This window comes from Ostrinia nubilalis, chromosome 16 (assembly GCF_963855985.1).
Source record: "Ostrinia nubilalis chromosome 16, ilOstNubi1.1, whole genome shotgun sequence".
In the NCBI taxonomy this organism is placed as follows: Eukaryota; Metazoa; Arthropoda; class Insecta; order Lepidoptera; family Crambidae; genus Ostrinia; species Ostrinia nubilalis.
The window spans coordinates 6,337,214-6,354,882 of NC_087103.1; the positions used below are offsets into that span (position 1 = coordinate 6,337,214).

The window sequence follows — 17,669 nt, forward strand, 5'->3', positions numbered from 1 at the left end:
GATGATGATGAGCTATAGTTTATGAAATGATTGATATAACAAGTTATTATAACAAGTTTGCATTTAAATAAGTTTAATAAAAATGAATAAATGTTTTTTTGCTAATTAAATAAAATAAAATATATTTTTTATAAGTACATACAATACAATGTACTGAAGACTTGTAATTTTATCACCATTTTTAGTCGGATAAATAGCCATAGCATTTTTCGACGAGTAGTTTGTAAACCTAATCTGTATTACTCATACCAACATTCAAAATACCATCGAATCCCAGAAAATATTTGGGAAAACCGGAAACTACTACGGAAAGCGGAAATACAAATGTGCGTGAAAAATTTAGACCGGTATTTTGACTTGACGGCAGGCTGACATGAAACAAAAACAAAAAACAGTTTTCAATAATGTCTCTCGCAAAATTTTAATGATTTTTAAACCCAAAAGAGTTTGGTAAGAGTCAATTTATTTAGTTACTCATTATTTTTGAAAAATTTATCGTGAGTAAAATGCTTTTATCTGTTTCAGTGCAATTTTGGTTTGTGTTTTAGGCTTCCCTCGATAAGTATCTTTTATATTCTGAATGTTATTGCATGGAGGATGCCTGCCTAACACGAACCTATACTTATTTGAATTAACTCTACTAACACACACAACAAATGGAGGTATGTTGTGCACAAATGTATGAAAATCTGGTAATCGCTTTTAGCTCTAAAACGGTTGCTGTATTCTATTGTAGGTGGAGTTACAAGACACTTTCTTGGGTGACGAAGATCAACATTCCTTACAAAGTTCTAAACAAACCTACTCTGTCCCAAATAAACGAAAAAACGAGAAAGTGCAAGGTAAGTCTATTTCAAAAGAATTCATAGTAAGCAATAAAGATTAAATTGGCAAACTTTGCTTTTTTATAGATTTGTTACTTAGCATTTGTTCGTAACTTTTCCTAGTTTAAAAGTTATCTGTCTCTTGGCCTATTTGCATTTGCATGCTCGTAGATTCCGTGTAAGTCCCGCGGTGTGCACTCGTGTATTTCACGTGAACCCACCGACCCGAAAAGCACTGCTGAAACGCTTTACTATCTTTTCTTTTTCTATAAAAAAGTTTGTATTTTATGTAACTATTTTATATTTTAAAGAAGCTTGCGTTGATCTAACTAGAGTCGGCAATACTCTTATAGGTAGGTACTCAGAAATCCATAAAGAATTTTTATGGATTTCTGGTATAAATTGGTACAATAAAAGTTTACCGGCAGAATTTTAGTGACTAAGTAAATTATGTAGCGGATGGTTTCATTGACTCAGATGAGAAAACCTCAGAACAGCAAGCAAGGGAAGAAAAAGAACAAGCCGAAAACATAGCCACGATGCTTATGAGGAACTACGACTCGAAGCTCTATGGCGAGGACGACACTTCGCAGCCCACCTCGCGCACCGCACCCATCATTCCTATTGAGGCCACCCGCAAGAAAAAGAAGAGAAAAAGGTACTCGTAAAGTTGGTAGCACACTTCTACCGCGGCGGCACATTGGCAGGGAAACACAACAGCTCGTGTTTTAGCTTATAACAGATGAACAGAGAAATGTATTTTGATTGAGTTTCCCTGTCATGGTTTCACGGCACAGCTGCTGAGGTGTTGTATTGGCGTTAAGTTGCCTAGTTTACAGAGCTAGAAGACGTATCTGAATTTGAATTTCCTAAGCCATCCAAAGAGCATCTTCATTAAAATTCTACTTTAGTTGCCGCGAAGATAGGCTTCGTAAGCTATCTTTGGACGCAACAGCGCCGCCAAGACAGGAGTCAAAGTGGTCACCATGACTGAAATCAGTTGGATGCGAATCATCATCACTTTTTAGTTCCATGCTACCTTTAGGGTCCTCGCCCACGGCGACTTTTTGTAGCGATGCAGTTGTGCTCCTGTAGCGCGTTGGCATCCCTTCTGTAGTGCGTTGCAAATGCGACTAACGCGCGTTAGTAGCGATGCTGTCGCCGTGGGCGAGGGCCCTTAGTACCAGTTCATGTTCTGTTAGGAGGACCATTGTTCTTGTACGCCCAGATGCAATTAAAGTAATTATAGATAGACAGAGTTTCAAGCAAGAGCTGAAAATCGGTGTTCTGCTCATTTTAGAGCAGTGTCTACACTGAGCTCTCTGCTTTTTTGCATCGCTGCGGCACACTTATACCTTAGCGCAGGATTTTCTTTTTTACTCTTTGTAATGTACTATATCTTTCCTGCTACTCCTGTGTTTATTAATCTTACTTTTTGCTTCGTGTGTGTCAATGTGTTTTGCAAATCTATATATATAAAAGAAAGTCGTGTTAGTTACTCCACTTATAACTCAAGAACGGCTAAACCGATTTAGCTGAAAATTGTCAGGGAGGTAGTTTAGAGCCAGGAGAAGGACATAGGATACTTTTTATCCCGTTCGAAATTAAAAAAAGTCTGCTTATTTATTGCCATTAAGGCGGAACAACGTTCGCCGGATCAGCTAGTAAACCATATATCTATCTATCTTATTTTACTCTGTCCTACTAGATCTCAAATATCGATATGCCTCACGAACTGCCGGTACGAGTCGATCCGCAAGGTGGCGAGCGCCTTCGGCATGCGTGAGGTGTCTGAGGAGGACGCGTGGAACTTCTACTGGACCGACATGAGCGTGTCCGTTGAGCGCGCAAAGGAGATGAAGAGGTTCCAACGCATCAACCACTTCCCAGGGATGCTTGAGATTTGCAGGTAGCTAATTTATAAAGAAAGCGCTCTTAATTCCTATACCTTACCTACCTTCCTTTATTGTTTTCCTCTTTTCGTTCGTTCGTTCGTTTCAGCCAAATAACGTCCACTGCTGGACAAAGGCCTCCCCCAAAGTTTTCCACAACGGTCCTGCGCTGCCCGCATCCAGGCTCTGCCTGCGACCTTTACCAGATCGTCGGTCCACCTAGTAGGAGGCCTGCCCACGCTACGTCTTCCAGCGCGTGGTCGCCACTCGAGAACTTTTCTGCCCCAACGGCCATCGTTTCTACGAGCTATGTGCCCCGCCCACTCTCCTCTTTTATATGAACAAAATTGACGTCTTGGTATTGTCTGGAAAAGATCGCTTTCTAACGACAAAACCGCCTAAATTGTAATACAGAGTAGGTATCTCTAACTCCTCTGCAGTATAATGTAGATACAGTTATGCAATTTCCTAGAGCAGCTAAGTAATTAGCCAACACATTTATCTAGAGGGAAAGAAGGGCAATGGCTCATGAAGTTCTATATTTTTGTAGAGGTAACATAGTTATTTCTGTTAGCACTGCTAATCGAATACTTAATAATACGTGTTTTGGGTCTGAACAATCCGTTACGTAGATGGTAGGTATATTATATTGATAGTTCGTTATTTTTAGCTCAAAACAGAGTGTGGTACTGTACAAGGAGTTAATTAAAGTTTTAAAGAGACCCTGACAAATAAATTACTGCATCGCGTGCCACGGCCGCCGCATAGCCGACAGTCGCTATGCCCATTTATCACTAATAAAACTTGTGTGCCCACAGAAAGGATCTGTTGGCAAGGAACTTGAACAGAATGCAAAAAATATACCCGAAGGAGTATAACTTCTTCCCGAAAACTTGGTGCTTGCCTGCCGAGTAAGTTTGATACTTTTTAGTAATGAGTATAGAGTCAAGACTTTCATAGCGTTATATCACGCAGTCATTTAAAGTTTGTAATTGTAAATTACTCTGCCTTAAAACTTTAAAATAAGTGCCTGACTTAGTGTTCATTTGTATTTTTAGTTTCGGAGAAGCTCTCAACTACAGTAAATCAAGGAAGAACAAAACTTTTATCATTAAGCCCGAATGCGGGAGTCAGGGCCGTGGTATCTATCTCACAAAATCACTAAAGGACATCAAACCTACAGATAAACTTATCTGTCAGGTAACCCTGTCTATTTTTAAGTTCAGTTAAGCACATCATAATACTTAGACAAAACTTTTCTTTTTCGTGACCGAAAGTTTTTCAAATTAACGTTTCCAGGTGTACATTTCAAAACCATACCTAGTGGACGGATATAAGTTCGACATTAGAGTGTACACGCTAATCACTTCATGCGATCCTCTCAGGATATTCGTGTACAACGAAGGCTTAGTAAGGTAAGCTGGAAAAGGTAAATCAAACTGTTTTATTTCAAGCGCTGCAGTAAGGTAATCAGTCTGTAAATAGCTTGCCCTTGACAAGTTGTGCAATTAAGTTAATGCGAAACATAAAGCTGCAAGTTCATGGAGGACACTGACAGAACTTCTTTCTTGCAATTTAGGTATTTGATGTTTGGAGCAAAAACCATTGGTAGGTAAAGTAAAACAAAAATATCGAATGCACTATTGCAATGTTGTGAATCCTCTTAATTCCAAGGAACTTAAAACACAGAACCACAAAATATAATTTGGGGCATTCTTTTCAAACGTCTATCCAAAAGAACAATTTGATTAAGTGTTACACATCCGAATCCTCCGTTTTCACCGATTCGATGATTTATCCCAGTCTTCGGCTTTATATTTCTACAAAACATTGGCTGAATATGAGTTTATTTCAGATTCGCCACTAGCCGGTACGCCGACCCGAACGTCAACAATACTACGAACGTGTTCATGCACCTCACTAACTATGCGCTCAACAAGCACAGTCGTACCTACGTTTACGACTCGGAGGCGGGCAGCAAACGGTAATCGTAGTTACCATTATTATAACAGATATCATCACTGTAGCCGTTATCGTTAAAGAACAATCAATCATCCATTATTGCAGCCATTGGACTTTCACTGCTGGACATTTGCATCCCCCGAACTGATTGGGACGGAAGTTGTTGAGGCGCTTCTTAGTTCTCTTCACTTGTTCTTCTTTCTCCAAAACATTACTTTTGAAGTGCTTTAAGGAAAAAAAATGAGACATTGTAATAGACTCCTTGTGACCAAAATATGTCGGTTTTAAGTAGGTACTATTTCATTCGCTCCACACAAATATTTTATTTGATTACTTACTATCAAATCATGCGACGGGACTAACCCATCTCTTGTCGTTCCAACCACTGCAACTCCTTTTACAGCTTGACTGCCAATAAAAACCCAACTAGTAAAGGTCAAGTAGTGTCCCAGGAGATGGTTAAACTGTCATTGGACCCACAGCGAAATTATTCAGAAGAACATAAGATGAGTTAGGGACAGGTGACAATGATCAGAAGGAAACATCAAATGCTAGACCTAACATCTAACTGAACTTTCCGCATGCCAGCAAGATATCGACGCTGAACAAGATCCTGGTGTCGCAAGGCATCGACCTGGACCGCTTGTGGCACTCCATCGACCAGGTCATCGTGAAGACCATCATCTCCGCGTGGCCGATACTCAAGCACAGCTACCATGCGTGCTTCCCTTCACACGACATGGTAATTCCTAATACTTTTTCTTTCTTTACACACAATTTGAATATCTAAGTAAGCTTTAAAATCGAGACTGCATTTCATTATATAAGGTGTTATTTTTTGTACTGATCATACTTTACCAACGCATCTAATAAAATCATACAAATACAACCCAAGTGTTTTTAAAAAAAAATTCAGGCTTGTGGCGACGCCACTACAAACTAGTGACCAACAGATGGCGCTGTCACTACTTCACTATGGCACACTCCGCCGCTCATACAAACCTGCATCGCGGTAACGGAGTTTTAGATCCTGCCAAAGTATATAAGGTGTTATTTTTTGTACTGATCATACTTTACCAACGCATCTAATAAAATCATACAAATACAACCCAAGTGTTTTTAAAAAAAAATTCAGGCTAGTTTTTGTTTTTACTTTTCCTAACAAAAAAAAGATATTATTTTTACAACCATCCTGTCTTCACTCACTGCCTCTCTCTCTTTCTTTACTCATTTCATTCATACGAGTACGAACAATGGCCGCGCGCATTCATTCAACGTTCACACACATAAAGGTTAGATTACACTAAACCTACGTTACCAAAAATTATCACTCGTGAGTATGTACGATGTTACGTCATGTTAATAGGTACTACGCGCTGGGAGAAACAAAATCTAGCTACATAAGTAGGTAAATAAGTGTATTTTCATTAGTGTAATAGCGGGGGACTTTTCCAACGAACCGAGGCGAATCATCCGCGTTAAACTAGAAATTTAAAAAAGGATAGAAATTGGAATTCAATATCTACGGTTTCGTAATGCCTACGCAATTTATTTAGAGACGTAATAAAAAATTGATAGGTACATACCTATTACTACTTCGCTTCGCTTCAGTGGAAATGCACCCTAATATTGAATATGAATAGGTGTTGTAAATAAAACTCACTGATCAATTTTCCTGGTTTTAATTCCTAAATTATGATTTGCCATCACACTTTAGATTCATTGATTTTACTTATTCACACATTTACCTATTTTGAATGTTGTTATTTAAAGTTCCTAGGTTATTATTACACTAATCACAATACATTTTGAACGTCAAGCCTTTGTTGAATGTTCACGTAAACACTGTCTTGCACTGTCTAATCTAGCCACGATCGAATTGAGGTAATGCTTTCGGGCTGCACACTTGCTTGCTGTTCACTAGACACCACGTCGGATGTTGTATTCACAATTCGCGCACTAACTTTTTTACGGAAAAAGTCCCTTTCGCGTAAACAAGCACTCATCTGTCCAAATCACACTGTAGGTATGTACCTAGGTAGACTTCCGCAATAACCATCGATAGAACTAGGTCGCGGTCGTGGCCCTTTGGCAACAACTCCTTGATAAGGCATTCCGTATTTTTACGCAAAAGCCGCCGTCTGCGGCGCTCGCATCTGGGTACCGCCAGCACTGTGCCGGTGATTGAAATTGAAATCCAGAACTTCGTCCTCGAAGCGCACGGAATCTCGTCAAGTCAGGATACGGCTGCGCTCCGTGAAGCGCTGCGCGGCTCCAAACAAGCAATGAAGGTTTTCGACTCGTCAATGTTTCTCGTCGGCCAGTTAGTGTGCCCGAAACATAATTTCACCTGCGTTTTGTTATTGATCAAGCGCGGCATTGTAATAAATCACACATACACTGCAATACGTTTGGGCGCATTGGACGGACTGGGACGATTATTTATGTTGTTGCGCTCCCGCATGCCGATCGGCGGCTCGGCGCGGGCTGTGGGCGCGGAGCGACTGGCATGGCAGCGAGCGATATCAATATGGCCGACTCACGCGGCGCGGCACGTGGCAGGTCGTTGCCCTCGGCCGGCTACTACGATAGTGCGTACAAACGAATACTCACCGCGCTCAAAGGATGATTTATTTTTTATTTTTTTCGAAACATTCTTTGTCGTTTTACTCGAAAACTAGCCTGAATTTTTTTTTAAAAACACTTGGGTTGTATTTGTATGATTTTATTAGATGCGTTGGTAAAGTATGATCAGTACAAAAAATAACACCTTATATATATGTTACGGTTAATGTGATAAATTGAAAATTATTAATAATAACCGGTTATTATGAATAATTACCAACAGTCGCGGTAAAAGTGATAAATGAATCACATTTAACAGTGATTATTTAATAATTCAACCTTAGTAGGTAAGACATTTCATAAAAGAGAACAACATCTTGTGTACGTGCTCGTGTACAAACAAACTTTTGAACGTTTTGATATCTTAAATTAATATAATTTGCCATAATGAGTTTGGAATGTTTCTTGCATAATATTACTTTTCCATGATGCCCATAACATAATGTTTTGATTTAAAGTGAAAAATAGGTTAAGGTGCGGCGGGGGTGGCCCTTGGGCCACCCCTAAGCCGCCTATTTAGTTTTATACACACATAATTGACCTTATATTAATCACATTTACCAAATCATGCGGTAATTATTCATAATAACCGGCGATTATTCATAATTTTCACATTCATCACTTTGACCGTAACATATAGACAAACCAAGATGGTGTAAATCGGACCTTGGTCCCCGAGCACAACACCCGCTCGGAAGGAAGCACTAACATCTAGCTTCCTTATTGTGGTTGAGCATCATATCCCACATTGGTGACCCCGACGTGATGTGAGAACGTGACCTCCATCACCACCATCTTCGGCATCAGCCTTCGCCATCCTCACGAGTAAAACGACAAAGAATGTTTCGAAAAAAATAAAAAATAAATCGTCCTTTGAGCGCGGTGAGTATTCGTTTGTACGCACTATCGTAGTAGCCGGCCGAGGGCAACGACCACTGCCACGTGCCGCGCCGCGTGAGTCGGCCATATTGATATCGCTGCCAGTCGCTCCGCGCCCACAGCCCGCGCCGAGCCGCCGATCGGCATGCGGGAGCGCAACAACATAAATAATCGTCCCAGTCCGTCCAATGCGCCCAAACGTATTGCAGTGTATGTGTGGTTTATTACAATGCCGCGCTTGATCAATAACAAAACGCAGGTGAAATTATGTTTCGGGCACACTAACTGGCCGACGAGAAACATTGACGAGTCGAAAACCTTCATACCTTGCTTGTTTGGAGCCGCGCAGCGCTTCAGGGAGCGCAGCCGTATCCTGACTTGACGAGATTCCGTGCGCTTCGAGGACGAAGTTCTGGATTTCAATTTCAATCACCGGCACAGTGCTGGCGGTACCCAGATGCGAGCGCCGCAGACGGCGGCTTTTGCGTAGAAATACGGAATGCCTTATCAAGGAGTTGTTGCCAGAGGGCCACGACCGCGACCTAGTTCTATCGATGGTTATTGCGGAAGTCTACCTAGGTACATACCTACAGTGTGATTTGGACAGATGAGTGCTTGTTTACGCGAAAGGGACTTTTTCCGTAAAAAAGTTAGTGCGCGAATTGTGAATACAACATCCGACGTGGTGTCTAGTGAACAGCAAGCAAGTGTGCAGCCCGAAAGCATTACCTCAATTCGATCGTGGCTAGATTAGACAGTGCAAGACAGTGTTTACGTGAACATTCAACAAAGGCTTGACGTTCAAAATGTATTGTGATTAGTGTAATAATAACCTAGGAACTTTAAATAACAACATTCAAAATAGGTAAATGTGTGAATAAGTAAAATCAATGAATCTAAAGTGTGATGGCAAATCATAATTTAGGAATTAAAACCAGGAAAATTGATCAGTGAGTTTTATTTACAACACATTCATATTCAATATTAGGGTGCATTTCCACTGAAGCGAAGCGAAGTAGTAATAGGTATGTACCTATCAATTTTTTATTACGTCTCTAAATAATTGCGTAGGCATTACGAAACCGTAGATATTGAATTCCAATTTCTATCCTTTTTTAAATTTCTAGTTTAACGCGGATGATTCGCCTCGGTTCGTTGGAAAAGTCCCCCGCTATTACACTAATGAAAATACACTTAGCTATTTACCTACTTATGTAGCTAGATTTTGTTTCTCCCAGCGCGTAGTACCTATTAACATGACGTAACATCGTACATACTCACGAGTGATAATTTTTGGTAACGTAGGTTTAGTGTAATCTAACCTTTATGTGTGTGAACGTTGAATGAATGCGCGCGGCCATTGTTCGTACTCGTATGAATGAAATGAGTAAAGAAAGAGAGAGAGGCAGTGAGTGAAGACAGGATGGTTGTAAAAATAATATCTTTTTTTTGTTAGGAAAAGTAAAAACAAAAACTAGCCTGAATTTTTTTTTAAAAACACTTGGGTTGTATTTGTATGATTTTATTAGATGCGTTGGTAAAGTATGATCAGTACAAAAAATAACACCTTATATTATATCTTATGTCATTATTACACACTGTAAAACCCTGGTTTTCCTAAATAAATAAATAAATAAATATGAGCACGTGCAAAACATTTCTTTTGTCACAGGTACATGCGTGTTTCGAAATACTTGGCTTCGATATACTTCTGGATCATAAACTGCATCCCTTCATATTAGAAGTAAGTACATAACATTGATAAGGTTTAGATAAAAGCTTGTTAGAATAGCTTAAATAAAAGTTGTTAAATGGGTAGGCAAAGCGCATCCTATGGCGGGAAACAGTCTGAATGCTGTCTAGCTACTGCGGCAGGTTTCTGATGATGGTGCATTGCATTGCAACTCGATTGGACATTACAATGCATGCTATAGAACACTCCCGGTACCACCTCACTCCTGAGTGGATTCTGAGCTTAATAGAACTTGTTTATGGCAGGTAAATCACTCGCCAAGTTTCCACACGGACACGCAGCTGGACCGCGAGGTGAAGGAGAGCCTTCTAACGGACACGTTCACGATGCTGAACATTTGGCAGTGCGACAAAAAGCGCGTACTCGAGGAGGACCGCAAGCGCATCCGCGACCGGCTGCTGCAGACCAACAAGTTCGTATCTTTACCGTCCCTTGTGAACATGATGTTTAGATGTTTCTCAGCTCAAAGGAAATCGTATGTTCGGCATCGTTCATGCGAGGAAGTCACAATTTCATCCTTTATTCTACTTCGATGATCACGATTGAACGAGAAACACCCCCCCACCAATACCCGAAAGGAAGAAACTTCGAACTGGATTAATTAAATTAGGACCTAGATTCTTTTTGGAATCTAGGTTCAACAGGACAAAAGGGAAGATTCTGTTCACAGGTTTGCTGAGTTCGTGCCAGCTGATGAAAAGGAACCAGAGAAAAGTCCGTGGCAAACGCAAATACAGTGGGAGGAGACGCATCTGGGAAATTTCAGGTTTGTAAAGTTTCAATGATTTTCCGAAGTATACTTTACCTAGTTCCAGTTTTGTTTGAACTAGTATTCCTTGACTATAATCTATTTTCGTGCAATGTCATGACTGCCAGCAATGATGGGCGCATGAGGCCGATTCTGGGAGCCACGTTACCTGCCACAGCATCCACTGCAAGGCAGTTCTGCGTTATTTCCCCGTGCAAAGAAAAAGCTTATACTTCATGAGTCTACAGACAATTGAATTAAGATATTCGACATTATTAACTTCAAATGGGAGCTGGCTGCAGCAGGTTATGTGACATAACATATTTATTTATTTATATTAACCGGTAGACAGTGGTGACTGAGTTTGTTGCGGCGCTTCTTCTCAGCACTTGCCAAATGTTGGTCTCGAAGCGCTGGTAGGGTAAAAAGATGATGAGACATGTAGAGGCTCCTTAAGAGCAAAATATTTGACGATTTGTAAGAACTATTTAATAGTCTAAAAAGAAATTTTGACTTTGACTTAACCATGTGAAAAAACACATGCCTCCGAGTCCGATATAAGTTATGTCGGACTCGGAGGCATGTGTTTTTTCATCCGCGCTTATGATGACTTCAGAGTCCCTTGAAGTCCTTGATTCTCCAAATGGTGTTCTATAACGGCAGACGCGTGTATCCGGTGGGCGAGCAGTACGCGTCGCTGTTCCAGCAGCCGTCCGGCTCGCTGTACACCGGCACGGCGTCTTCGCGCGCGCGCGGTGACTGCACGCGGATACAACGGGAGGAGTTCCAGGTAGACTTGCAAGATGGCCGGGGTCCGGGATTGTCCTTGTTTTGCATTAGTCCTGTAATTAAACCTTGCTGTCTTCACGCGCGCGCGGCGACTGCACGCGGATACAGCGGGAGGAGTTCCAGGTAGACTTGCAAGATGGCCGGGGTCCGGGATTGTCCTTGTTTTGCATTAGTCCTGTAATTAAACCTTGCTGTCTTCACGCGCGCGCGGCGACTGCACGCGGATACAGCGGGAGGAGTTCCAGGTAGACTTGCAAGATGGCCGGGGTCCGGGATTGTCCTTGTTTTGCATTAGTCCTGTAATTAAACCTTGCTGTCTTCACGCGCGCGCGGCGACTGCACGCGGATACAACGGGAGGAGTTCCAGGTAGACTTGGAAGATGGCTGGGAGGTCCGGGATTGTCCTTGTTTTGCATTAGTCCTGTAATTAAACCTTGCTGTCTTCACGCGCGCGCGGCGACTGCACGCGGATACAAAGGGAGGAGTTCCAGGTAGACTTGCCAGATGGCTGGGAGGTCCGGGATTGTCCCGGATTTTTGCATCTTATCCTATAATTAGACCTTGTTGTCCCGGATTTCGGAAACCTATTAGTTTTTTATCAAAATTAACTAACGAGTGACACGGCTGGCTTGCCTGTGAGACCCAGGTACTACGGCACCATCCTTCCAACTGAGGAGTGTAGTGTAGATTAGAGATTCGAGTATGTGTAGTCCAAATCCTACGTTTGCATCTGGTAAATTAGTGTCGTGCTCCTACAGTAGAGAGTAGATGATCATGATGATGATAGTAAAGAGGTCATGAATTCCGCTTAGATACTTTTACTTCGAACCGATTTTGTCCATTTTCAATCCCGATCTTGGTTAGACAGAAATCACAATTGAAAGAAAGAGTAAAGTTCACCCACTCTCACCCATTTGATATCATTAAGTACTTGTTAAGGAATCGGACCTATATTTAACATGCCTGTTCTACATCTAGCAAACAAAAGCCAAAGCCGAGGCTCTAAAGAAGCCTTCCCAGCCGAAGAATTTGAAAGAAGGTGAGAAGAAGGGAGAGGAGACGAGTGGCCCGCCCACCGTCACCAACTCCACCGCCACCGTGGCCTCAGAGAAGGGCAAGCAGAAGCCACGGAGCGACAAGGACAAAGAAAAACGGAAGGATAACGACAAGGATAAGAAACTTACCGCCAAACCATCGCTTGCGCAACAACCGGTAGGGATATTGTCAATTTTTATGTCATAGCTTTTTTTTCACGCTCCGTAGAATATTATAGAGAAGCGTGATAAGAAATTATGATGTTCTATGGATATTCTAAGTGTTGCTTACCTTACTTTTTATATTTTTTCGCATAATATGCTATAGGGTTGGTCTGTATTTACGGAACCAACTCGAGGACTTTTTACTTTGAGAATGAGAATCAACCCTATGATTTTAGGTCCCAGAAAAAGAAATAAAGCCACCTTACGTGCTTTGCTCGTATGAACCTGATCCCATAGTCGAGAAGGAGGAACGCGAGAGGGTCAATCTTCTGGCTCAGAGGGATTTCCTTATAAGAAGTTATGGCATGTTGGAACAGGTATGTAAATGTTGTAAACATTATTGAGTTTGTGATTATTTTAAATGCATTCCTTCATATACTTTTTTCTGCAGATATATCTAGTCATGAAAAAAATGGGTACACTGAGGCCCGAAGATGAAAGAAAGTATGGCGTATATGGACGGCTCTCCGTAGTATCCAACTCACCCAAGGTAAAGGATGCCACTGATTCAATGTTCTCAGGCCATTTCATGAACTTAATGTAGTTTACTACCTGATGGCTAACACAATGTTTTATAATTAAATGCACATTGCACTCTATGAATTGGCACTTAGAACATTACCACTAAACACTATTGCATCCAAACTAATATGAAATATTGTGTTTGCCTGCAGAAAGTGTGAACGTAAACGCTGCATGAAAAGTAAAATATAAAAACGAAAAAAAAATTAGATGTAAGAAATTACAGAAGAAACAAAATAAATTTTGTGTACAGACCGCCATAAAGAAGAGCAAAAAATGTAATAAGCACAAACCAAACAACAAAGGAGATCATTTGGATTTTGGTGAGTCCTTTACTTCTTTGATTTATTCTTAATTTTCCAACTTAAAATCTTAAAATTCCGCTTTGACATGATGACCAAAACCTTTTTACCTTGTATCGTGGATATCATTTCCCAGGTAGGAAAAGCTACTTAATTTCATACGTTACTGTCTGGTGATAGGACTGAAAGTGCAATGCAAAGATGCGGTGATCTACGAGCGCCCGGCGGCCGAGGCAGGCGCCGCGGACCGCACCACGAAGACACACCTAGCGCGAATGGCTTACACCATTTGGAAGATGAACACGTACGGTTTCATTGAATTTTTTGACGTTGAAATGTTGAAACTAAGCACTCCCGAACGCAAAGCTGCTGATTTTTTTTAGTCCCGTTAGCCCCTCGTACTAAACTAAAAACGCTTGATTCACGAGAGAGCTTGACCACAATAGTCGAGCGGCGGCGGGGACCGAACCCGCGTTCCCCGGATCACGAGTCCGCTAGTCCTGTCCGACTTACACCGTTCGGCTATCGTGGCTTCATTATCGATTTATCGCCATTTATCTCCTTGTAATGAGTCCATGCAAATATTTTTTTTATCCTTTTTTCAGGTTGGCCAGACCAGTCCCTCTATCTGAGTGATGAAACCAATTATTGTGTTTGAATAAATCGGCAACTTTATAGTGACGTCGTTGTGTTCTAATACTGTGCCATTCAATGCTTCGCTCTCGCGAGTAAGTGTTTATCGAATAATGCCAAATGTAGATGTAACGACTTACCATGTCTATTTATAAATGCTAGTTACCAACTTAGGTTACGCAATATTGTAATGACTGAAGTATTATTACTATGAAATCTTGTGCTCTTGGCTATTATTAAATCGAACTTCATAATAGTTATATAATCATATTGTTACTGTTTTGTAAATTCTGGTGCATAGAAACGTAAGCTAAACCTGACAGAATATATTTTACTATATTATTAAAACATTGTTTTATTTTATATCAAATTAATATATTTTTAATCATACAGTTATTACAAAATTGAGCTTTCTTTCACATACTTGTTTAAATTTTTGTTGTAATCATTAATGTGTCAAGTGTGGAGCCACTACCAAAAGTCCAGCTTATGTAATCGAGATTGATTCACCCAATTTTAGGATGCCTTCACTTAAAACTAATAATTCATTCATTTACTATACATACATAAAAAATAATGCTTCTTCCAGTTATGAAATTGCACCTCTGTCATTGTACTAGCTGTGATATAAACTTGGGGAAGCAGTTAAAACTGTAGCCTCTTTGCTAATGATCCTCCATCAATATTTTCCAGAAGTTTTCTCTTTAGTGAAGGCTTCTCAGTCTCTATTTTTGTGATATTGGAAGGCATGGGGAGTTTCGCGCCGACAGTTGGAGCTGGTTTATTGCTGTAACAATGTTATCAACATAGTACAGTCAGCGTCAAATAGTTCGTGACACCCAAAGTAGCCAAAAATGAGGGTTTTCGCGATTGAAAAATCCGCCAGATGGCAATACGTAGACGGGAGGTCCACATGCTGCATGATTGGTGGATTTTGACATATATGTCAGTGTCATGTCAAAAATAACCAATCATGCAGCATTTGGACCTCCCGTCTACGTATTTACCATCTGGCGGATTTTTCAATCGCGAAAACCCTCAATGGTGCCAATAATTATTTGATGCTGACTATACACTCAAAACATTAAAAAAGTAAAAAAAAATATTTTTAAAGTACTAAACGAACTTATCATAATAACACTATTAAAAGTTTTGTTAGTGGATGTGAATATGGCTGCCACTTACCTAAAATAAGACATTTGTAAAGCTTGTGTACAATCACACCTCTTTGGAGGGTAAATGGATAACAAGCTCTCTAACAGCTGTATAAGGTCGTCTGAAGCAGCACTGAATATGTGGCGCAACTGTTGCGGCGGAAACTGCTTAAACTGCACATAGTCTGTGAGATTCTTCATTCCCTAGAAAATAAAGGAAATAATTTTTAAATCAACACTTAAGGCTGATTTACACATATAAAGTTGTTAAGTACTATAATTAAACTTAATTTTAGTTTATTAATTACATGTAAACACAGAAATCAGCCTTTTTACAATTAACACTATTCTCAGTAGACTCAATTGAAGATTTTTTGTAGAAAGTTAACAGTTGTCAAAACGTGATTAATTTCTGGATTATGTACCTATGTTGAAAAGTTCAGAATCATTTTTAATTTAACATTTTAACTACATTCCTGAATGCAGTTTACTAGAATAAAGCACTCCTACACCTACTTTGATAATAATATTATACTCACAGGCCATGTTTCTTCCGAAGGTGTTCCAAACACCTGGAAAATTCTTGATAGTTGATCTAAATCTGACTCTCCAGGCAAGAATGGGACTCTGAGCAGTAGTTCAGCCAGGATACACCCTATTGCCCACATGTCCACTCCAGTGCCATATTGCCTTGCCCCAAATAAAAGCTCGGGTGATCTGAAATGTTTGAAGACAGTGGAAATACATAACACAGTTCTTGATCTACACAAGGGTTAAAAGTTTTAAGTGGGTCACTTATGGCAGTATGAAATTGATGTTAAATGTAAACAATAAAAATTTTCAAAAAGGAATTACTTGTAAATTAATCACTAACAGAATTTCAGTGAGAACTGATTTTATCATTTGCATTTTTATAAACATAATTAAAATATAGCACTAACCTGTACCACCTTGTAACAACTTGATGTGTATTAATCCTAGTTGGAGATCCAAATGCTTTAGCCAGACCGAAATCTCCTATTTTTAGAATACCTTCATGATTTATAAGCAAGTTGTTTGGTTTTAAGTCTCTATGCAAAATCCAGTTCTGGTGTAAATATTCTAAACCTAAAAATATAATATGATTATAAACAACTTTACTCTAAATGTCTACATAATGTGTTAAACGGTAAACTGAAAAAAATACTTGTTTTAGCTGCACAGCTCAAATGGAGTTTAAAACAACAAAATAGAACTTTTATTTCATTTTATTTTAAAACTTTAAAAGCCTCTGGGGAATCAATGGAATTGAACCAACAACTATTCACTAGTTTTGAGAGATGCAATTATTCTCAAATGCTAACAATTCTTAATTTTAAACTTTCGCTTTGCATAATTTAATTAACAGTCAGCCTGTGACCACTGCCAGTGCAACCTAGTCGAAACATCAGGCAAATACAGGTAATATTTCAGTATGACCTATCCATCAATTGAAACATGTATAAACTAACAATTCTTACCTTTTAAAGTCATAATCATATAGGCCTTAACATTAGCTGGAGTAAGTACTATATTGTTATCCTTAACTATTATTTCTAAGTCAGTATCCATGAAGTCAAATACCAAAGATACATTTGATTTTTGTCCGAACACATCTGAAAAATAAGTTTTTAGAGTTGATCATATTTTTCCACAACATCATCACAATCTCAAAACGTAAACATTCGAAATGAAATAGCTTTATAATATTACCAAGCAATCCTATGAGGTTAATATGTTGCAGTTCTTGCAATAACTTGATTTCTCGTAGAGCAGTTCTATTAATACCATCTTGCGCTTCAAGGCGAGAGCCGATTTTAATCTTTTTCACTGCCACTATTTTGTCAGTTTTCACATCCCTTGCCTTATAAACTGTAGCAAACTGAAAAATATCAAGCAGGTAAATATATGGAACATGGTTAAAATATACATCTATAAAAATAAGGTTAGACCAAATTTCATTAATATTATCTGATGGTCGATATATTGCCGTAGTTTAAAAAACATAATAAATTAAAATATTTCGATGAAAACTAGGTTTTTACTAAAAACATTGCTTGTACCTGCCCTTCACCTAAAAAGTCAATTTTCTCATATCGTAACGTATGTTCGTCCATTATGAAGTTGCTTTCGTTATTTCTATACGATTGCTTTCCCAATTTTTCATGAATTTCAGGCGAATAACTATAAAAAATCCGTAAATTAAATAAAATACCACTACCGAAACTGCTGGTGGTTGACGAGTTTTTGAAATTGCTTGACATTGACATTTGTTGACTTTTTCTTTTTTAAAAACACAGATTAAAGTT

General features: G+C 39.5%; 2 protein-coding genes across 4 annotated transcripts; one reads left to right on the forward strand and one right to left on the reverse strand.

Annotated features, from left to right (window-relative positions):
• Positions 1 to 301: 301 nt before the first annotated feature.
• Positions 302 to 14,524, forward strand: LOC135079297 (tubulin polyglutamylase TTLL13-like). Of its 3 annotated transcripts, none has more exons than XM_063973921.1 (20): positions 302 to 450; positions 526 to 662; positions 737 to 842; positions 1,302 to 1,482; positions 2,533 to 2,733; positions 3,535 to 3,627; positions 3,775 to 3,916; positions 4,016 to 4,131; positions 4,572 to 4,700; positions 5,267 to 5,420; positions 9,855 to 9,926; positions 10,181 to 10,347; positions 10,606 to 10,701; positions 11,347 to 11,473; positions 12,451 to 12,684; positions 12,908 to 13,048; positions 13,123 to 13,221; positions 13,507 to 13,576; positions 13,736 to 13,859; positions 14,161 to 14,524. In XM_063973921.1, exons 2-20 carry the CDS (start codon positions 657 to 659, stop codon positions 14,189 to 14,191), a joined length of 2,289 nt encoding a protein of 762 aa, XP_063829991.1. In that variant the 5' UTR covers positions 302 to 450; positions 526 to 656; the 3' UTR covers positions 14,192 to 14,524. The 3 variants fall into 3 exon arrangements, with proteins under 3 accessions (XP_063829991.1, XP_063829992.1, XP_063829993.1); XM_063973922.1 differs by having other exon boundaries at positions 549 to 662; XM_063973923.1 differs by lacking the exons at positions 13,507 to 13,576; positions 13,736 to 13,859; positions 14,161 to 14,524 and adding an exon at positions 13,406 to 13,459 and having other exon boundaries at positions 305 to 450.
• Positions 14,525 to 14,580: 56 nt separating this feature from the next.
• On the reverse strand, positions 14,581 to 17,629 carry LOC135079298 (cyclin-dependent kinase 7). Its single transcript, XM_063973924.1, has 7 exons — positions 17,424 to 17,629; positions 17,074 to 17,242; positions 16,842 to 16,976; positions 16,284 to 16,449; positions 15,882 to 16,059; positions 15,374 to 15,546; positions 14,581 to 14,975 (listed from the first exon to the last, which is right to left on the reverse strand). The coding sequence occupies exons 1-7, from the start codon at positions 17,622 to 17,624 to the stop codon at positions 14,834 to 14,836; spliced, it is 1,164 nt and encodes a 387-aa protein (XP_063829994.1). The 5' UTR covers positions 17,625 to 17,629; the 3' UTR covers positions 14,581 to 14,833.
• Between the last annotated feature and the right edge of the window lie 40 nt (positions 17,630 to 17,669).